Source organism: Aplidium turbinatum, chromosome 1 (assembly GCF_918807975.1).
Source record: "Aplidium turbinatum chromosome 1, kaAplTurb1.1, whole genome shotgun sequence".
Lineage (NCBI taxonomy): Eukaryota > Metazoa > Chordata > Ascidiacea > Aplousobranchia > Polyclinidae > Aplidium > Aplidium turbinatum.
In genome coordinates this window covers 35,963,095-35,986,628 of record NC_137472.1, presented here as the reverse complement: position 1 = coordinate 35,986,628, position 23,534 = coordinate 35,963,095, and the positions used below count along the sequence as shown (strand labels likewise).

The 23,534-nt window shown below is 38.2% G+C and overlaps 1 protein-coding gene across 1 annotated transcript; it reads left to right on the top strand.

Moving 5' to 3' along the window:
• Positions 1-1,619: 1,619 nt before the first annotated feature.
• LOC145777232 (body wall muscle protein HR-29-like) lies at positions 1,620-11,389 on the top strand. The gene is made up of 4 exons (XM_082588562.1): positions 1,620-1,922; positions 5,590-5,687; positions 8,137-8,281; positions 10,673-11,389. Exons 1-4 carry the CDS (start codon positions 1,696-1,698, stop codon positions 10,839-10,841), a joined length of 639 nt encoding a protein of 212 aa, XP_082444688.1. The 5' UTR covers positions 1,620-1,695; the 3' UTR covers positions 10,842-11,389.
• Positions 11,390-23,534: the final 12,145 nt, after the last annotated feature.

Genomic DNA, 23,534 nt, shown 5'->3' with positions numbered 1-23,534 from the left:
CTATCTCCTTTGATCTGCTATAGGGACTAAATTAATGTTTAGGCTGAAAAAAAAATGATGTAGGCTACTTCGTACAATTAATAGACTTATTATAAAACAGCTACACCAGATTAAAGAGACTGTGGCATAAATACATGCTGTAGTTATTACAATAGTTTCTATATTTGGTATTTGACGTTTACTCAATGGCATAATTGACAGAGTAAGCTGATCTACGTCATCTTTCTATGAAGGTCATACAGTTCCTTTGGGAATGCTGTAAAGCTGATGTGCCATTGCCAACTAACAAATCAGTAGAACTATTGTTGTTAGTCTTTTTTTTCAACCGTAAACCAAGTGTTATTGGAACTTTAAGTGCTGAAGCCTAGCCTACTGTTGATACTGGTGAAGAAACGTAAATGCATTGATTGAAGTAAAAAATACTCTTTATCTAATCCTTAGGCTATATTGTTAGTTTTATGCAAGAGTGGAACACAATTGCAGGGTGAAAAGGTTCTAGTAAATGTTTTCTCTGTTACTCTATAAGAGTAACTTACAGTACACCCGTAGGCAGCAACGATTCTTAATTGGCACACTCTGATGGTGTTTAATCAACTTCAGGAGATTTCGTTATGTCCAAAATGCATAGAAGTAGCCAGTAGCTCAAAATTTTAACCAGAAATTAACTTCGCTAAAACAACATGCACTGTATCAGTCGTTTTTTAAGGGTTATTTATAGGTGTGCCGGACTGTCCAGACATGTCTCCACTCTGTGATTTAGCCTACTTCAAGATTATTGTAAATGCTATCATATAGAACAAGTAGGATTAGCATTTTTGAAACCTTTTTATAATCAGCTTTCCATCCAAACTTATTTAGATTGCGATAAATTAATCATGATTAATCGTTGTTTAATTTTACCGAAAAGGTTAGAATAGAATCAATGATAGCTAATCTACACAGCAGAACCTACTGCGAGCAAATTAAGAACAAGTTTTTTAAATGTTTCTAACTCGACTTGAGAATATTTGAAAAATAAGGTTGGCTATCATTAATATCTTTTGCTTTATAAATGCGTTTTAACCAAGATAAATTTTATTCACAATACAACTGCTGAAATACAGAAGCCTATTGACAGAAGAATCAGCTCAGTACATTCGAAACAACGGCCGATGCAATGAAGTAAACTTTTAATAATTAATTCTCAAGAGAATTGTTTCTGTTTAGAATAGTAGATGTTCGATCAAAACTGATTTTCTGCAACTTAAACGTAAGCTTCGACGTCTCAAGTTCATTATGAGGCTACCATCAAACATTGATTAATAATTATAAGTCATCTTTTTTAGAGAAAAACAATTGAGGCTATTTTGAATTAAAATTATTGCAGTAGTTTACATAGGCTAGGCTACCCGTTACTATTTCAAGAAAAACTTCGGAAATTGTATTGTGTAAAAAACAAAGTCTTATCATTGTTATATAAGCCATTTTAAAATAAAATTAAATAGGCTACTATGATTTTCTTAGCTTATAAAAATGATTCTAGGCTGATTTGGCCTATATGCAAATATGTTAATATGTTTTCAATCACATTAGGCCATTTGTCAATATGCATAACAAGCCCTGTGTTGACAAAGGTATATGACAGTGATAGGACTGAGATAAAGTTATTATGTCGAGCATTTAAAGTTGTTTTAGCTTTGATTACCTACAATCCGCATGGCGCTGATGCCCAGAGACTCTTGGGTTAATCACCCTTCAAGATACCAGGGGTACGGACGAAAGAAGGTTTCTTTGTGGCCTCGCACGCCAAATCTCTGGGATGATGACTATTGCAGGTGGCCCTTATTTCATCAAAGCCATTCCGCTTGGTTTGAAGAAAGTCGTCAAAGATTTTTCGAAATGGAAAAGCGCTTCGAAGAGTTCATGAGAAAAGTGGATGGAAGGTTAGCATTGAAAAAATGACCAAAATGCCTAAAAAATGACCAAAATAAGATTATAGTTTATTGGTCAAAATTTTCTGGGGGCAAGTTCCCCACACCCCCTTTCCGTTTCATTAATTTGGACATTAAGTTTTGCAGTGCATTGTTCATTTATGTTATAAATTTTACTTTGTTAAAACTCTGGTTCTTTCCCAACTTTTTTTTTAGATCCCCTTCTGCATTATCGGCATAGCCCAGGCGCGGATCTATGGGGGCTCAAAGGGCCCGGCCCCCCCCCCCCCCGAAATTTTGTAAGAAATTGTTGAATGGTTTGATATGCTTCTAAACAGCTGATATTAGTCTCACAGCGGACTTAACTTATCCGGGGGGGGGGGGGGGATTACTTTTTGTTATTATTAAGGTTGAAATTATCCATCGATTATACATTTTAGTAGCAACATTTGTTGGAGCTGACTCAGCTGAAACCAAAACTGAGCCAAATCACGTCAGTTGAAACAATCTGAAACCTGAATTGTTTTATAGTTTTTAGTCTTCATCATAATTTCAATCAATTACCGTAGGCTATATGTCTGCAAACATACAGATATCAAAGTGGTCATGTACACTGCACACAAGGTTTTAAACCAGATTTCAAGTTTACTTTGCATGCTTAGCAATTTTTATTCCAGCAAAATTTATTGATCAACATGGCTGTTTCAATGTAAGTTATATTTTATAGCATATCGTATATGTCGTAGTATCATTGTTCACAGTGGCGTAGCCAAGGGGGATGGGGGGTTGGGGGTTACAACCCCCCTTTGGCACGTGTGCGACGTCACGACATTGAGAATGATGCTTTCAGTCTTTATGTCTCTAAAACAAAGTTTGCCTAATTTTAAGCGAAACTGCATTAAAAGAGCGAGTTTTGCCAATACCAAACATTCAAACATCTCAGCCAGGAGTTAGCAACAAGAAAACATAGAGACTTAGCTTTATTACCGAAAAACTGCCGAAGAAAACATGATCTTATCATTTTGCTATGCCACCGGACAGCACCGTTTTACAGGAATATTTATACCGATATTTTTGTTGAAAATGCTCTCAGAATGCACCAAATTTTCTGGGGGAAGCTCCCCAGACTCCCCGCCGCTGGGTGTCGCCTTTGGCGAACACGTCGTCGGGCTTCGCCCGCCGGCCGTCAAAACCCCCCAAATTCCTGGCTACGCCACTGATTGTTCATATCTGTTTTATCTTTTTCTTTCTTTTTAATTCATTTTCAAATTTTCTGGCCCCCCCCAAAAAACATCCTAGATCCGCGCCTGGCGTAGCCTATTAACTATTTTTTTCTATAAGATCTTAAAAGTCGTTTACTTTTTGCTACAATGATGAATGTAAATTTTGTCCCTATTTGCTTCCCTAAACGCTTTCTGGTTTTATTTTTAAGAGCATCCATTAAACATAGGGGCCCACTAATGGATTTCTGGAGAGTCCCGAGTTGGTACTCACACCGTCACAGAACCTTGCCGGTAGACCTAGCATAGGATTAGGCCTACCATATTTGATGATGCACAATCCCTGACAAATTTGTCTGTCACGCTGACGAATTTTTGCGTGCCAAACACTTTCATTATGGTAATAATTTTGAATACTTTCAAAGCATATATAGGCTATTGCTGCTATCGCTTTTTGTGAAAAGAGGAAAAATATGAAACAATACAAAAGCAGCAAGATGTATTTTGCATTGCATTTTACTACACCAAATGTCAGTTTTCGGCTGAACAATGTGAACATTAGGCCTATCGGTTAACATTTATGAAAAGGAAAACTGGCACAGAATTATTTTGTAACATGCTCCAAGGAAATTATGCAGTTTATAAACAATAGCATAGGTTACTCTTTCTTCGAGCATATTTTTCTGAAAATCGGATGTATTTTCAACTAGCTTTTCTTTGACTTCAAAAATATGTAGGAATTCCCACAAGCAGTGCCGGTCTTTGGGGTGTGCAAACCGTGCGATCGCACAGGGCCCGCGATTTACTCAGAAAATGCAGTAATTTTGTCATTTCCAATGGAAAAATTCAACAAGTGAATTCAACAAACGAATTAGCAACAAGAAAACATAGAGACTCAATGGGTGCAACCTATTTCGTCCCCTGAAAAGATAAAAAAAAAAAAAACAGAGCCGAAGTCGCTGATCGGAGTTTCCGGAAACATTTCAAAATTTCTCTCGATCTTTTCAGGGGACGAAATAGGTCGAAATTTGATTTTGTTACACGATTTTAGGGTACGAATTTTTTAGGGGACGAAATAGGTTGCATCCAGACGCAACACAGAGACATAGCCTTTATTTCGGAAAAATGCCAAAGAAAGCATGATCTTATCCTTTTGCTATGCCACCGGACAGCACCATTTTACAGTAATATTCATACCCAAATTTTTGTTGAACATGCTCTCAGAATGCCCCAAATTCAAAGCAATTTTTCAAAATTTTGTGGGGGAGGCCCCCAGACCCCCGCCGCTGAGTGTCGCCTTCAGCGATCACGCGCTTCGTCCGCTGACCTCCCCCCCTTCCCTTTCAAAATACCTAGCTACGCTACTGAATTGGATCATTGTCATTGGGGCCCGCAAAGCATATTCCGCACAGGGCCCGAAATACCATAAGACCGGCACTGCTCACAAGACATATCTTTGAAGTTGTACTGAAGCGTTAAAACTATTTTCGTCGTCACACAGTCCATTTTATTTATTTATTTTGTCCACTGACTCAGTATCAACCAAAAAAAAAAACGCTTAACTTTTGCGTTTTGAGGTGTCAGCAAATAAAAAACTGGGCATGGGGACGCAATCCTTGTGTGTCTGACGCTCCTTGAAAGACGAGCATCAGTGTAAACAAAGTGACAAAGTGCAATAAATGAAGTTCAGTTGAAACTGAAGTGCAGAAGGGAAACAATTTAACCTAGCCTGTAGTTAACAGACTCTAAAACTACTGTAGGCCTATTGGTCTGCATCCTAATCATTCTTTTCCAAAGGAAGAGAGTTTATTCTCCTCTAGACTGGAGAAACCAAAGTGAAGTGTTTATTTTCCCCTGCAATCAACGTTATACTGTAAGAACAAAACAATTGTCAAGAAGTTTCAGCAAAAAAGGTCGGCTACATAGCCGAGTGGTGACCGGTGAGAACCCTAGCTCGGCACTCAAAAGGGCGCTGGTTCGGCACCACAAGAGCATATGGCTGTGCCTCTGGCAGGACACAGGGATGCCTGAAGATGGACACGAAGACTGGCTTTCTTGCCTTCCCATCCACGTAATCTACATCTTCAACCATTGAGTGAAAGCCTGGATACGACAACCTAATATATAATAAAGTAATACGCAAAAAAGGTGATGCCTGGCGGAAATACAAATAAATGAATGGTTAACATGGACAAACTGGGTAATTTGAGTGTCAAAATCCTGACAGTTAAGCACTCTTTAACTTTTCTCCTTGACGCAGATTTAAACACTAAATTTCCTGACATAACAGGCAAAATCCTGACGTATGGCAACCCTATCCTAGCACATAGCTTGTGTGATCCTCGTTTCATCCCTATTACTGCGTATAAACTATTTTTTGAATGGCAACGCCATTCTATTACAATCTTCTACACACATAGGCTAGGTCAAAAATCAATCTCTTGATTTTATGTTTTTAGATTCAGTGGAATGCTGAGTTTAGTAGACGTTGAAACGGACCCAAGTTTTCCCATTCCTGTGCAACACGACAGCTCTGAAGCAGTTGTTCCAAAAAGCGGTTAGTCGGCGTATATAGTCTCAAACTGCTAATAAATTATAACAATAATTTGAAAATAGCCAAGTGGTAGCCTACTAACAATAGTCAATGGGCTACAACTTTGCATGCTGGTCAATATTCAACTCATTTGCGCTCAGCATCTCAGCTCAGCAAAATTGTTATTTTTTACCTCACCCTACTTAATGAGCATCATTGCGAAATGATTTTCAATTTAATTCAAAATGCAATTGATTGAGTTTTGCTTTTAGCAGCATGATCGTTGCTTACTTCACAATGTAGTCGTAGATTTTAGCTACCTGTTTTAGCCTGATGCTGCGAGTTCACTGTGGTAATAGCGACTTTCCGAAAGCTATAGTACAATTCGTTATTACCACGGCGCATTGTGCTAGGCTGTGCTAAAGCACAGGGGCCCCGCAGACAGAGGGCCCCACTTTTCCTAAAAATGAAATAAATAAAGTAAAATAACAAACTTTTCCTGAAAAAAATTTCCAAGAAAAAAAATTAAGAAAAGTGAGGCCCCTCTGTCTGAAAAAAGTAACACATTTATCAATATATCTTCCCCTTCACGTGAAATAAAAATATGGTTCTTGTATTTTTTCTTTGGCAACAAAGACTTTGCAGCAAAGAAAGCCAGAAAAAAGTCGTTCGACTGAATTTCATGTTAGTTTTCTAAATCCTATTGGTAGTTAGTAGTGAATTCAAGAGCAGTTTAAAATAGAAATTCAGAATAACCTTTCATTGCAATTTGCAGTGTAGTGTGCAGTAGGCTACTAACAGTGGTCCCTTGCTACAATGTTTTCCCTTGCACGGTTTCGTTGATTTAATGTGTGTGATTTTGCATCCATTATAACGTAAATATTGTTGACTTAATTTGCACATGCTTATTTAATCATCGATCACGTGCTATTTCAAAGTTATCTAACTTACGTAAGCAAGGCTCGGTTTCCACTGCAAGCGAAACCAGCTCACTTCCATTACGCTCCACGTAAGCTGGTAAGGGCCCCCATAAAATTCATTAGCACAGGGGCCCCATATGACCTTAATCCGGGCCTGGGTACAGTAAGGCTGCAGCGTGGGTCAGAAGTACATCGGAAGGCGTACACCGATGCATAGCGCTCTAGTCCGCTTTCCGCAATGCAGGATAAAGATAATAAAACAAAACAACAACAAAAAACTGTGTTTTTTTCGCAATCGACCATTCCTTTACTTGAGGTTATATATCGTTTAAGCTTTCAGAAGTCGCAAGGCTTTAACTATAGGAAAGCATTCTATATTTTTCACCAAGTTCTTGTAGGCTACGTTGTCTTGTGCAGACTGAAGTTAACCAGTAGGCTAGTAACCACGCTATGGTAAAAAAGCAAAATGATGTAGAATCCTATGCAAAATAAGCTTATAGATTTCTCAGTATCGTTTCCAAAGGCATTGAAAAAATTAGTGTCGGCTATTTTGTTTGAAAGTTTTTTCAGCAACAGGTGCATGCATTGACAAACTTAATAGTTAAACATGGACTTCTAAATAATAGAATAGTAGAATATTCTACTATTTAGAAGTCCATGAGTCAAAAATATGCAGCACCAACCATCTCACTGAAAATGATTTAAATAAATCCATAAAAGATTGCAATAAATTCAACTCGTGAAAGTGCGAAAACGTAGATTATTCTCATTATTTTTTCTCCTATTATCTAGCTAAGATTGATAGAAAATGGAAATAACAATCGGAGGAAATGTAATAAAAGCCGTAATAACATTGCAAAAAAACGTTTTTCGTTTCAGAAGTTTACATTGGAACAGCAAAACTAAACATAACTAGATGTCGGCATGAATCAAATGTGGTTAAATTTTGCATTAAATATGCTTTTGTTGAATACTCTTATGGGGGGTCGCGAGACTACATTGATTGCTCTGAGGGGGTCGCTGTTGAAAAAAAGGTTGAAAACCCATGGTTTAGAGTGTCATTAGGTAGAGTATTACCATAGGTGCCTACTATCCTATAGTACGGTAAATAATTTCAATTTTTCATGTATGCATTTTTATTACTTTTTGTAGCTTGGTTTGCAAAATTAGGCCCTTCTCTAGTAAACAGCCTTAGGCCTACAGTACTCTTAATGTCTACTCTTAATGTAAACAGCCTTAGGCCTTACACGACTCTCGGGGTATGCGCTTGAGCAACGCGTTTCAGGACTGCTCTCCATTCAACGGCACCTAGTGGTTGGAATAAATCCCCGGCAACAACACTTCAACAATCGGAAACTTCACTCTACCAATCTCGGTAACCGGCCCTGCCTAAAGATCCTCTACAGTCTACAAGTATGCGAAACTACCAGGAATAACCTAGGCCTGTCAATGTTTTGTCAGTCCGATGATGAAGATTCAAAACCAAACCTCATTTGAAAAAAATTAAGGCTTGAGAAGTAAAGGGTTAGCCTAAAAGCAATTTGCTTGTTTAGAAAATGGTCGATATAGAATCGATATCAATGTTCAAGACTTCAAACCAGAAGAAGTAACCGTCAAAGTGGCAGGTGGGAAAGCTCACGTGCATGCCAAGCGTGAGACCAAAAACGAAGAAAACGGAATGTATGCTCACACGTTCAGGTGATCCATAATGATTTTATCATTAGGCTATAGTGTTAGGTGTTACAAAACGAAAATAGATTAACAATGGTTTATACTTCGACTGGCCTTTAACTTCAGAATTTTAACTTCAGCCGAGATAGCTCAGTTGGATAGCGCGAGATTTCTGGAACGAAGAAGCTTCAAGATCAAGCGCCGCTGGTTCGACTCTCGCGATGTGCACTTAAGCAACTCATGTTAAGGACTGCTCTCCATTCAGCGGCATCTAATGGATGGAATAGTTCCCCGGCAACAAGACTTCAATAATCTGAAACTTCACTCTGTCAATCTCTGTGACCGGGCCTGCGTCAGTGATTCAAAGACTCTACAAGTATGCGAAACTACCAGAATTAAGCCCTACAAAAAGCTTTCCCAGTTCGAGGATAAAGATACAATCAATCAATGAATTGCTATAGAATTAACCGAAGTTTTTAACAGAGTATAGGCAGGGCCGGGTTAAGGGTACTGTAGACCTAAGGCTGTTTACTAGAGAAGGGCCTAATTTTGCAAACCAAGCTACAAAAAGTAATAAACATAGTTACATAGCCTACATCATCGTCGTTGTCGTCATAGCCTACATGAAAAATTCAAATTATTTTATTGCAAAATAACATAAACATAACAGAAAATTGGCTAATGATGGCTCGTAATTGGTTTTGGAAACAAACACAATTTTTTGTGTCAAATTTGAAGCAGATGGAAAAGATTTTGGGAAGAAATGGGTGGTAGGTAGCCTATACCTATTGTAATACTCTACCTAATGACACTCTAAACCAGGGTTTTTCAACCTTTTTCCCACCGCGACATCCTCAGAGCAATCAATGTAAGTTAGTCTTGTGACCCCATAAAAGTATTCAACAAAAGCATATATTTAATGCAAAATTTGACCAAATTTGATTCATGCCGACATCCAGTTATGTTTAGTTTTGCTGTTCCAATGTAAACTTCCAAAACGAAAAACAATTTTTGCGATGTTATTACGGCTTTTATTACATTTCCTCCGATTGTTATTTCCATTTTCTATCAATCTTAGCTAGATAATAGGAGAAAAAATAATGAGAATAATCTACGTTTTCGCACTTTCACGAGTTGAATTTATTGCAATCTTTTATGGATTTATTTAAATCAATTTCAGTGAGATGGTTGGTGCTGCATATTTTAACTATTAAGTTTGTCAATGCGTGCACCTGTTGCTGAAAGAACTTTCAAACAAAATAGCCGACACTAATTTTTTCAATGCCATTGAAAACAATACTGAGAAACCTATAATTTGCAATTGCATAGGATTTTACATAATTTTGCTTTTTTACCATAGCGTGGTTGCTAGTTAACTTTAGTCTGCACAAAGCAACGTAGCCTGCAAGAACTTGATAAAAAAAATATCGAATGCTTTTCTATATAATCGTTAAAGCCTTTTGCAACGTCTCAAAGCTTAAACGACATATTAACCTCGAGTAGAGGAATGGTCGATTGCGAAAAAAACACAGTTTGTAGTATTTTCTGGCAAAAAAGAATTGAAAACACCGGAATTTCGAGCGCCTCGCGACCCCCACAGGGGTAGGCACTTTTACGTATTACACTGCCCGCAGAGGTAACCGCTACCATGCGTATCGTATATGACATTACTGGTGTTTTAGTCACAACTTTTCTCATAAACTCCATTGTTTGCAGTCACTACGATTCTTCTTGCACTCAGTTCAGTTGAAGAAAAAATAGTATTAGCTGAGGGTGGGAATCGAACCCATGCAATCGAAATTACTACTCCTCTGCCCTAACCATTAGGCGACGTTGGTTGTGGCGATGCATTCAGTTAAATTTCTTTGTATCAAAATCTTTCGATAAAGACGACCAGTTAATCACGTGTTGAGTCATGTCACGCATGATAGCGCTACCAACATCAGCGATGTCGTATGTCACGCATGGTTGCGGTTACCTTTTCGGGCAGTGTAATACGTAAAAGTGCCTACCCCCCACAGAGGTCGCGACCCCCAGGTTGAAAACTCCTGTTCTAAACTCAATTTCGGTAAAAGTGGCGCCTACGTGGTTTTGTAAATGGGCTCTTCATAAGTTATGTATTGACTCAACTCGGTCATTCGTTTTTAAGCAAAAACTGTGCTGTAGCCTACTGGTACTGAATCTGTAGGCCTATCACTATCAGCCTTACAAAAATTTAACCTTAAAAAAATTGAGGGCCGAATTTTTCCAGAGCCTAAGGCTATAGCCTTATTAGCCTAATGGTTAATCCGGCCCTGGGTATAGGTTATTATAAATCCATCACAGTGCAACTTCAACTGCACGCCTTACTTTTCGTTCCCATTATTTCTACTCTTCTTTAATATAGCCTATACTGTATAGCCTTTGCATTTGTTTCAGAGAATTTCGTCGAACGTTTACTCTTCCAAAAGGAATGCGTACTGAAGATGTTTCCTCATCTCTGTCCGATGACGGAATTTTAAAAATCGAAGGGTCCCACTCAATCAAATCAACAGCAACAGAAATACCCATAGCTGTTGTGCATGAAGCAATAGAACCAAAGAAATAGCACTGAGATCATGACCACAAAAATATATCAATGTGGACCCAGTTTATAATCAACTTGGTAAATTGTTCGTAAACAGTTGTTGGTAAAACAATTGTTCCTAAACAGTTGTTCGAAAAATTAAATCTTCTTAACCCTTACGAGGTTGGGCTCCCTGGAGTCTTGCTCAGTTTGGGGGGGGGGGGGGGCTGTCAATTCTTCTTATTCTTTAGGAGTGATATCTCTGTTATTTTTTAAGGTACGGTTTCAAACTTTGGGATTCACTTTGTAAAATTATTTACGCTGAGCATATCCGAAAATTAAACCTATGTGAATTTTAGAACTGCTCATAGACATTGAAATGTTGAGGTGACTTATGACTTTTGGATTATTTTGCGATTAAAGCAATTGTAGCGTGAGTTTACACATTATGTTTTGGTAGAGTAATGAAGAACATGCATTGCAATGTTGTGATTAAATTTTTTTTACATAATCTCAATTTGAATCTATATTTTTCATGCAAAATAATAACTTTTCCCACGCTCAAAATAAAGCTCGCTCCTTGACTAAAAGAACAATGCTTCATCAATTACATGCAGTAATGAGATTTCTGAACGCGTGTCACACCAATTTGGATTATGATCTTGTGACCTCGGTTCCAAGAACAGCAACTCCTACGCTTTATTAACAAATGTAGACCAGCTGAAGAAGCAGGGTGGCGTTTATCAAATACTATTATGTAATCCACGAAACGAATGGAAGATCATGCAACAAAAAACGCGGTTTAAATGCAATGTATTGTAGTTGCAACAGCGTCTCTCAATGTAAGTTCAATGTGAACTCGGCTACATACAAGGCTAGTACTAGGAGTAAAATTACCCAATAAAGTCGATGATGCTCTACGTAAACAGAAGTCAGAAAGAAATTCAAAATAAAACAGTTACGGTTCATTAATTAACAGAACGTCACAACGCTTTTCATCAAAAGGAAAATCTGTAATGCCTCGGGTCATTTTCTTGTGGATTCAATAAGCTCTCTAAGATTCATATGCCACACACTAAAATCCAAACAATATTTAGATTTATTCAAAGTAGTATTTATTATGCGTCAAATCATTGTGAACCTGGAGAAATACTTTACAAAGAATTAGCTGTCTAATGGGCGTTTATGCGATAAAAATATCAGTTTTGCAGCAAAATATGATAAGTATTTTGATTTGGTTACAGCAATACCGGACTGCAGCAATTGGCACAAGGCTCTTGCAGCAACGTTTTTCAACTTGATTCAATGGTAAAGCAACCTGTGTTCTGTCAGGTTATGTACACAGAAGTTCAGAAATATTTAGGAATATGCAATGAGGCACATTGAAATTACAAGTGGCTGCACATTTGCACAATAGAATTGCACAATCCAAACAAGCTTTTATCAAAATGGACAAAATACTGAAATCTAAATCAATCTCTCTAAACACTAGAATAAGAATTTTACATGTGTACATTTGGTCAGTTCTGCTATATGGCGGTGAATCCTGGACTGTATGCCCGAAGATGGAGAAGAAGATCAACAGTGCTGAAATTTGGTTCATTCGTAGAATGATGGGAATTAACTGGATGGATAAAATCACTAACGAAGAAGTGTGGAGACGCTCTGGGTGCACCCCTGGCGTCCTCATCACAACTATCAAAAAAAGGCAAATGACATTTATCGGGCATGTCTACCGCAAACGCGGAATTGAACTTTCGGTAATGATGGGGCGATTTCCTGGTCAGAGGCACCGGGGACGTCCACGTTTGGAAATCTTCAAAAATCTTTCAACATGGACAAACCAAAATTTTGAAAACCTAATTAGAAGTATGGACAATCGATCGTTGTGGAGACTCACGGTAGCCGACGCCTTATTCAGGCAAGGCCGATGATGATGATGCACATTTACAGTTCGATAATACGAGGAATTGAATACAACGCTAATACAATCATTTCGACGTGGATTCAACATTGCAAGACGATGTAAACATGCGCGGGTTTGAAATTAGATTACTTCTCTCTGTCCTTGTTTGTATAAAAGTCATAAAATCAGTCCTTGTATCCGTGCTAAAATTCAGCTACGCTCAAACCGCATTATATAGATATTTTCTAAATAGAAAATGGATTTATAAAATATGAATACAATACTGTTTCAGCATATAAAAATGCTGAATTTTACATCGAGTATTACGATTAGTTTTATGACCCGCTTTTTATACAAAAAAGGATAGATGATTTTGATAAGCAATCTAATTGCAAAACCGCGCATGTTTACAAGTATTCAACGTCTTGATATGTTGAATCAACGTAAAAATAGCTATCTGTCTAATGAAAGGAAAAAAGGAAAATCTTTCATTGAGCTCCGCGTTTTATTTAGGCTGTGGTTGAAGCCAAAGTTTATAAAACCGCAATCATTCAAATAGTTTATTCTGCGCAAAAGCAAGCTTGACATACTCGTATGGAATGTGCAGGGCATAAAGGCTTTTCACAGCACTGACATTGGCCACGGTTTTTTGGTAGTTTATTTTTTGTGGCTTTGGCACCTTCTCAATAAGCAAACGCAGTAGTTGTCCACCGTGGGGACTTCGCTTTGCACGTGAATGAACCAACCCATCCTTTAGTCGATGATATCGGTGCCACCCTTTGTGAAGTCGTAAAGCTTATACAAGCCTGGCTTCTTTTTGCCGTCATCCTTGGTAATCCCCAATAGAGGTTGCATGGTCGTCAACATCAACAAATTCCGCATGCCAGAATTCTTCGTTTTTACTACATAAGAATGTAGGCTGAGATCAGCCTCACTCGTCTGCCAATAAATTTCGTACGAAAATTTCTCTCTACCACTCACTTGCTTCACTTCCGGGGTATTCTTCTACGTATAGCGTTGAGGGTTCCAGCTGACGTTATACCCCTGTCAAGCAACCACTGCGCGAGTGGTATGGAGGTGTACAAGCGGTCATACAAAATATTCCGACCTTGAAGGTCACCGTGTTGTTCCAGGCTCATCACCATTCCTTTTACCAGTTCTTCTGTTCCACGAACGTAAAAATTAAATGGCTCTTCCTTCGGTTTACCTGAATAGACCGATGCCGCAAATGTGTATGGGAATCTGCTGGCGTTTACCGACTTGAACAGAAGGCCATATTTCGCAGGCTTGTTTGGATTATATTGCTTGAAGGCAATTTGTGTCCTCATGGGGTATAGCGTTTTGTCCAACGACAAGTAGTCACCTGGAATGACATGTTTGCCGCAGTTTTCGTTAAACATTTCGAAAAACTACTCGAAATGCGGCCAACCGGTTATTCTTCCAACGTTGCGGCTTAGTATTTTGGTCGTCGAACGAAATGTTCGAAAATAAAAATTTAAAGCGGTTCTTGCTCATTGTTGCACTAAACACGGGATGTCCTTGCAGTTGATTGAACAATACATCCGTGGAATGACCAGCTTGTCCTAAAAGCCCCCGAAAATACCCCAATCCAACAAAGGCCAGCATCTCCTCGTTGTTGGTTGGGCCAAAATAGCAGTACCTGCTGTCATCTAAAATTCTCTCTGGCAATTGAGAAATGAGTGTGGCAATTTTTCTATTTGTTTCTTGAACAATAATGTTCAAAATGTTTAAAGAAAAAAATAGTTCCCATGCTTGCCGAGGAGTCTTGGCTTCTCCTCTAACACCAATCGGGCCAGATATAATGTTAGCCCGGCCCAGTGACGTGTGGTGAGGTTCCTAGATGGTGAGGCACTAATTTTTTTAAGTCACTTTTACAATAAAATTTTTTAACAACAAAAATGGTATCATAGTAATCAAAAAAATTAGCAGCATGCTTTCACATTTATTAAAAATAAAATCCATGCGCCTATCCTTTTGGACTAAAACATTTGTGACTTTGTTGTATAGACCCTTCTTTAGTCCTAACATTATCACTAGATATTGAAAACAAGAGACAGGGAAAGCAGAAAAGGCAATTTTTAAAGCATAGCCACACAGCCACTTCTTTTTTGAGTAGCAATCTCTTTGAAAGTTGCAAGTTATTTTTTTTTTGTTCAGTCGTCTGATGCAAACCTTATAAATTTAGAACGGGTCTTCCTTTATTTATGACTTCAACTTTGGATTGAAAGTTTATTTTTTAAAAATCTCTCAGATTTGATACGGTACTAAATCTTCCTCCATTTTTTAGTTAAATTTTATAAGAAACAATCCTTTACACTGCAAGAAGTCACATACCACGTACTATGCGGGCATTCCAGCTTGACGAAAAAGGTTTCATAGCTGTGACGTCACATTTGAGGCAAGCCTCAAACCGTAGCTAAATCGTTCATGATGATTTCTGGGCGACTTTGCGAAAGAAAAAGGCACGCATAATGCAGTGTATGGAAGTTTTCTGATCTGAAGTGAGGCACAGCTTGGCGTTGCCTCTCCTCGCGTATTTCAACGATTTTGACCACGTGAACGCTCGATATGAATATCGCCACAGAAACAGAAAAAATTAAAGCACAATTTGGGTGTAGAAACGTAAAATTTGCGGGAAAGGGGGCACGACTACAGCAATTCACATTAATAAAAGCACCTAAAAACGTGCAATATTTACTACTTTTTAATAAATAATATTTATTCTGTGATAACCATATCTTTGATATAAATTTTGCTTTGCCAGATGTTGGCAGGTGAGGCACTGCCTCACCTGCCTCCCCTGACTGCACGTCCCTGGCCCGGCCCCTTCTCCCATTGTGCACCGGTCTCGCATTAGACCAAGTAATGTTGACGCCGCCCTCTTGTCTGTTCTTTGGCTTTTCTACAAAAGTTGTATAAGACTTCAGTGTGTCGGGAAACTCAACAGCATCATAGTTGTTCATGTCGAGAGAGGAATCTATGCTGTTCACCAGTATTTTCGATGTTATAATCCGGCGTGGTGGCGCAAACTCCGGTTGAACATCGCCCATGGAAGGTAACTGGTCGTCAATCTCGATCGGAATCGCTGTTGCGGAAGTTGACGGAGAAGAATCCGCTTCTTCGTCGGAATCGGAGTGCGATAAATCCTCCAAATCATCCGCCTGGCTTTCGTCGTCAGAATCCAGTAAAACATGTTGCAATATTTCCTCAGCACTGAATCCTTGCCTTGCCATGTTTTATTTAAAAGTGAAAAGGAAATAATTTTTTTAATAATGGCGTTGAAATCAGGGAGTCGAACCGTTTGATTTTTCCGGTTCGGGTCTGGTTCTGGTTCAAAGATTGTTTCAAAATTTGGTTCAGTTCCGGTTCAGGTTCGAAGAAACTTAAAACCGGTTTTATAAGTTCCGGTTCGGGTCCGATAAAATTAGGCCTAGGCCTACTATTGCCCAACTACTAACTAGCCCAATTGGGCGTGAAAACCGCAAGGTTGGCAACACTGTTCTCAACACTGCTTTGCTCAATTAACTTGCCTTTGTTGTTTGTTGCACAAGTTACAATCAAACTTATTGTCTATGATGTCACAGAACAGAAGTTGTTTACCTCAAAAAATTCCTCTCCAAAGCATCGATGATAGTGGATCGTGTGTTACGGAATAGGCTATAATTCATCCGTACAATGTGGCCTCCAAGATAACAACATGCTACGTACAACTTCACTTACCACAATGCGAACAATGACGTAATGCTGGAGTGAACCGCTTTTTTCAACCGGTTCGGGTTCGGTTAGGGTTTAAGCTAACTCAAATTTTCAGTTCAGTTCCGGTTAAGGTTCAGACAAAATCGCACCAAAACCGGTTTACAAAAATCCGGTTTGGTTCGACTCCCTGGTTGAAATACTAAAGAAAATGTATAATGAAACAAATTGTTAGTCACATAGAAACTAGTTAGAAAAAAACTGTTACACAGAATTATAAAAGTCAAGAATAAACCAAAACTTTGCAAAATTGTCAGACCGTTGTCAAAAATTGTGAAGTGCACTCTACATATTTACTGATGATGAAACTATATGAATGTTATGGTTATCTATGGTGATTCAGATTAGCTTCTTGAGCAATGCTTCACGTTTATGATAAACTACACGTAGAAGGGAAATCCAACAGGCGTTTGCACAATTTCGTCGTTTAGCGACGTAGATTCGACGAAAGCGGCGTAATAATTAGTAGGCCTACTATTGGCTGTTTCTGCAATGTTGCGGTATGACCATGAACGCCACGTGGCTTGAAAAACAACATTATAACGCTGAATGAAACCATGTGCATGAAACTGATAATCTATCTAATAAAATTATCTCTGATGTAAATTCAACGATTGGGCAATGGTATGTCTCAACAAAATTACCAAATATTCCATCATTTTGACAGCTAGAATGCATTGTTGAACCTAAACCGAAAAATATAGATGCGCTGTTCATCCATAGTTTTTGATATTTGTTTATATGTTTAGTGAAAATAAGCTGTCATTCTTGTTATTATATTGAAAATGAAAAGAGCAGTTTGCAAAACGTCTATATTACCATGAATGCGGTTTCATCTATTTTGATTGTCCCTTGCTGTAGGCCTACTCAGGCAAGTTGTAATTATCACAATCTAACTTTTCCCAACTATGAGCACTATATCTCGATACACATTTGTGTATTGTGTGAAAATTATGGTGTCCAAAAATCAAATATTATTTACAAAATAACTCGGTCTCTTAGAATATCCTCATATGTCACATCAACAAATACTTTCCTGACTTACCAATAGGCTTAACTAAGGTAATAAAGAAACATTCTACTAACGGACAGTTCAGTGATAACAGAAATCCAAAAGTTTGATATTTCTTGCAAATGCAAACAATATAAGTTTTTCATAACAAGATGAAGTTCAATAGCATTACAAGAATTCCATCACCATAATTCAAAAAGAACCTTTCCATTACTTGGGTTGGCCCTTGCGATTACTCCGCATATGGGTTATGTTATGTACCACTATAGTTCACCGTACTGCCGATTACCTAAAGCATGAAAAAAGTTGCATCTGTCTGCGGTTATAAGTTATATTTTTTCTAAATTCAACTAAAACAGCTATTCGCATTATGAAACAGTTGGATAAGTGCCATAAATCAAACTATGGAATAAGTTTGTTTCCCTATAAAAACGCCTGCCTGCAAAATGATACCATGTTCATAAAAATTACTAGATGAACATAACGCAGTATACTTTATGATATTATATTTTCTGATTATACATTTCCAGTCCTTGTCACAGACTGCATAATGCTTACTCATTCACTTTCAATGTAATTGAAAGTAGTTGTTAGATAAAACCTATATATCACACGCGCTATCAAGTAAAAGCGTTCTATTTTACATTGATTCGATTGGCTCAATATGAGATGGCTACTTCTAAACTACACTTATGAAGGAAGAGTCTGCAATTACTTGAATTTTTGCAGGTGTTACCTACAATAAATAATGCGATTAATCGAATACAATTCTCACACAACTCGTGAATATGTCTAGTCTAGTCAATCAGCGCTAACATAATGCTGGATGATGCATTATTGTTTATTAAACAATTTAGTAAATATGCGTAACTTCATCTGTTTGTTATTGTGAGACGAAAATAGGAAGAATGGAAATAGAAATGGATAAAATAAAGGTATTTTTATTCAATGTAAACGCGCTGCCGCGTGTCATTATCTAACTAAAATATCTCTCGCCGCTAGCCTATGTCGATTCATCGTTTTCTGACGTCACGTCCATTCGACAATAAACGATTTCTTTCATGCATTCTCAGTTCAAGTTGGCAGTTACCCGCCTTTCCGTCGATTCAACGTTGCAAGACGTCGCATAAGTTCATATCTTTAGTTTGGTAAACGGAGATAAGATTTTATTGTGACATTGCTACGTAAACTTATATTTCACATGAGACAACTCGACAAGTAAATACACAAGTTTTCACAATTTATGACGAGTTATAGCACATGGAAATGTTACGATACAATTGCTTTGCGAGGTACTGCATTGCGGTTTAGTTTATCAGTGACAGTGAACCTGGTACAAGAAGCCTCGAATATATTGATTCAACTAAGCCGCATCACGTATAAACGTGGTGGAACGATCGTCCTTTTCACAAAAGCGTGATGTTCTGGTTTATCCTACACAAATGAGAAGCGTATTGCATTTCAAATCTTTACATGTCGACTTGGAAAGAAATGTTTACAAGTACCTATATGTGAGAAGCTTTGGGAACATCGACGCCTTTTCTGCTTTTCATAGTGTGTCGGACAAAAGGAAAGATTTGAAACCAAAATCATAATATGTTACAGCGCAGCTTCTACAGTAGGTAAATTTCTAATTATTCAAAAAAGCGTTGTCGCCCAAACAGAACAATCTAAAAACAGTCCACAACGTTGAATATGTCACGAGAAATGAGAGTGAAACAAAACAAGTCGATCACTTTCAATACTTATCTCACATTTTACATCAAATCTACTCCAAATGACGCTGAGTCATTGCAATAACGTTGTAGCCTATGCTTTGTTGATTGAAAGGACATCATTGTCTGCGAAAAACAATTCTCGCTCTAGATGCATTGGCACCAAGTCTTATGTTTAATTTTACGCAGTTTCAACCGCAAGCGACGGTAACTCATCTTATCAAAGTTGAAGCTTTTCTTGTATCGACGTCGCTTATAAGCCTTGGTGAGAACAAAAGGTCCACGCATACCGCCAATTTCCTTCACGCTGTGAAGCAGTTAGGATTAACGAGACACGGGCCAAATTAATTACTTTCATCCAGCTGGTGGGAAAATTTTGAACAATAGAATATGAAATATTTCAGAGGATGTGCTGAGAAATGCCTTATATCTCTCAATTTATAACCTTTATTCGCTCAAAATTTCAGCTCAATAGAGGTGAATGAAAGTTAGGCAAAGTCAAGAAATCTCGTAGTTGCAGCCTCAGTGGTTTTAGAGATACAACTGTTGATGCAAAAAAGTTGAATTGACAGCCCCCCCCCCAACCTTCAAAGAGTTAAAACAATACTTCGTAAAGCATCTCCTCATATAGCCTACATCGATTCTTCGTATAGGTGAATTGTTCGTAAACAGGTGCCCAGCTAGAAATTTCACGTGTATTACACGTAGATTCTACGTACCTTGGGTCGTGTATTATACGTTAACAATTTTTCGCAGCAGCAAGGTTTGTGTTGAAATTTCCGATGAAGGTGCATAATGCAAATTTTCTTGAATAACGTTATTTGTACGAATGCAACAGTTGTCTGCGTCTATCAATTCTTTGCTTACACTACCAATAAGCTAGCCTACTTTAAGTAACTATGCACAATTGGCACATCTTCGGCATAACAATAGCTACCCTCATTGTTCGTAGCCCAAACAATTGTAACTGTTTTACGAACAATTGTTTCATTGTTTGGGAACTATTAGTATTACCGGTAGGCTATGGTCAATTGCATGCAAGAAATGCTTTACGAAAAATTGTGTTACGAAGAATTAATTCTACGAACAAGTGTTTAGGCTACGAACAATTGTTTTACGAACAACTGTTTATGAAAAAATATCGGACACCATTGTAGATAATGGTGATTCAATTTAAGCCTATTTGAATCGACTCTACTTATCATTGCGCTTGGCAATGAGCTCTCTTTTGTGGTAGCCTATTAATAGACCAACCATTTATCGTATCATTCGACTATAACTTATAGATGCAACTGATATCACTTGCCCTATTGCAACATTAGGCCACTGCAGGGTATAGGCAACCTATTGTCTTGTGATACAATTATTGATTCCGTTGGAATGGTAGCGGGCCCACATAGCCTACACAGTGGAGAGGCGATTGAGCCATCACCCCGTTATAACAGAGAAAAGCAATAACTTTATTTAGGCCTACAGTAAATTTGCAAGGTTCAATTAATGTATACTTACACATCATAGTGTTTTCCTAAAATCCCCCCTCCCTAAAGCTACATGGCATCATAAACTGGATTTTCGTAAAAGTTGAGTAGCAAAGTTTGGTGTTGAGTTAGCTTCCAAATAATTTCTTTTCACAATCACTAAATACAATAGATTTGTTGACAAAAATTTGTATAGGTTAGGCCAGGGGCGCCGGAAGCGGGGGGGGGGAGCGGATGCCCCCCCTGCCCTCAATTTTTCTGCAGATGGAGGGGCAAGGGGGGGCAATAGTGCCCTTTTAAAGTCATGTAAGCTACTGGTACTGCACATTTTGCAATATAACAATTTCTGCTATTCGCTTTTAGCCTAATTATAATCTTTCATTTTTGCCTCACAATAATATTTACGGCAAAAAATTTTGCAACACAGTACAGGCCTTAAAACTCGTTTTTTTTCCCGCAGCCGTCGTGCCCTACCGGGAGCTTTTTCTCGGCAGCCAAATCTGCGTGCTTGGAGGCCAAAATAAAAATAACGATATCACAAGTAAATAGAATTAAACTTGCAACAATGTTAAAATGATCACTTAGCGTTGTTGAAGTCTGGGCCTGGGCGACGTCCTACAATAGAATCGTTGCACTACGCAATAACTGCTTTATCGGGATTGTAATCCAGTACTGCGGGACCATCTAACGACACTCGCACGAGTGTCTCCAATGTGGCTTGATTTCAATGTGGCAAGATTTTAAAGAAGTTCGCCACTCCCCTAGAATTCTGCTTAGCAACGAAAAACAACGTTCGACATGTGTTGACGATGACGGCAAGGTAATAAAATAAGTATTTCAATGATGTGAAGGACATTACTAAACGAAGCATGATTTTTGCAAAATATGTCCGACAACATCGAATCGACATAAAAACGACAATATTGCCAGCCGATGTAAATTAGCACTTCGGATTAAGACTTTGTTAAAATAAACGTTGGGAATTACAAACAAGACTGACAGCGCTGGTGATCGCAGATGAATATATTCCATCAATAACAAATATACAATGCAACAGTGGCGATTATAACGCGCTGACCTAATTTTGCGTCACTCTTTGATACTTTTCGACAGTTAATCCACGATCATTCTATTACGAAATTAAATAATTGGCTAGAAGAGACCGGCGGCCAAACTTGGCCGATTGAAGAGGTAGCACCGGCGGTCATTCAAGCACTACTTAGCGGCCATGGCCGCAGGCTGCTTTAAGGCTTGATAGTAGGTTACATCATTATAACATAGCATGATGCCTTTCCTTGTATACCGGACACTTGTAGGCTATCATTACTCAATACATAGTGAGCTGATAGATTAGCATTATCGCTATATCTTATCTTAAAACTTGAAAAAAAAATTGGCCCTTTTGTAAACAAAAGTTCCCCTTTTTTGTAATCTTGCCCCCCCAGTAAAAATCGTTCCGGTGCCCCTGGGCTAGGCCTAGTTCTGTGAGTCTTTCAGTAAAATTTCGAAAATCGGTCTGAGGTGTTCTTTCTATAGCCTACCTTGTCCTTTCCATAGAGTAGCCTACCGTATTCAAGGCATAGCCTATCTCAAGTCGTATCTCTATGTTGATATGCCTCAACTGAACTCATAGGCTACCTGGAATAATTCTCCGGCAAGAACACTTCAACAATTGGAAACTTTACTCTGCAATCTCGGTAGGCCTAATTGTAATATTTTTATTTTTGGAGCACTTGACCAAGAATGCCATAAAGATATATTTATTAACTATGCTTGAATACGGTAGGCTACTCTATGGAAAGGACAAGGTAGGCTATAGAAAGAACACCTCAGACCGATTTTCGACATTTTACTGAAAGACTCACAGAACTAGGCCTAGCCTATACAAATTTTTGTCAACAAATCTATTCTATTTAGTGATTGTGAAAAGAAATTATTTGGAAGCTAGCTCAACACCAAACTTTGCTACTCAACTTCTACGAAAATCCAGTTTTTGTACCGTAGGCTACCTAATGAATTTGCTGAAATACAAAAAAAAACAACATCATGAGCAAAAAACATAATTGGGCCTAAAAATACACAAAAAGTGATCAAAACAAACCAACTGAGCCATAGCCTAAGGGCGGAGGTATGAAATATGTTAGTAGCCTATAGCCTACTGTAAAGGTACGAGTTGAGATTTGTTGAATACTCTATGGAAAGGACACCTCAGACCGATTTTTGAAATTTTACAGCACTAGGTCTATATAAGTCTTCGTCAACAAATAGATTAAAATTTTTGTGATAGTGAAAAGAAATTATTTAAAAGCTAACTCAACACCAAACTTTGCAACTCAACTTCTACAAACACAGTTTTAATTTGATGATGGTTGCCCAGCTAGAAATTTCACGTGTATTACACGTAGATTCTACGTACCTTGGGTCGTGTATTATACGTTAATTTTCACGTATAATAAACGCATATGTGTAGACACTATTTCACGTGCATTACACGTGTATTTGGTGGTGGATTTTACGTGTTTTACGCCCGCATTACACCTAATTTCCTCGTATCTGACAACACTAATACACGTGTTTTCCACGTACATTTGGTGGTGGATTTTACGTGTTTTACACCCGCATTACACCTAATTTCCTCGTATCTGACACGTAGATTCTACGTACCTTGGGTCGTGTATTATACGTTAATTTTCACGTATAATACACGAATATGTGTAGACACTATTTCACGTGCATTACACGTATATTTGGTGGTGGATTTTACGTGTTTTACGCCCGCATTACACCTAATTTCCTCGTATCTGACAACACTAATACACGTGTTTTCCTCGTATATTTGGTGGTGGATTT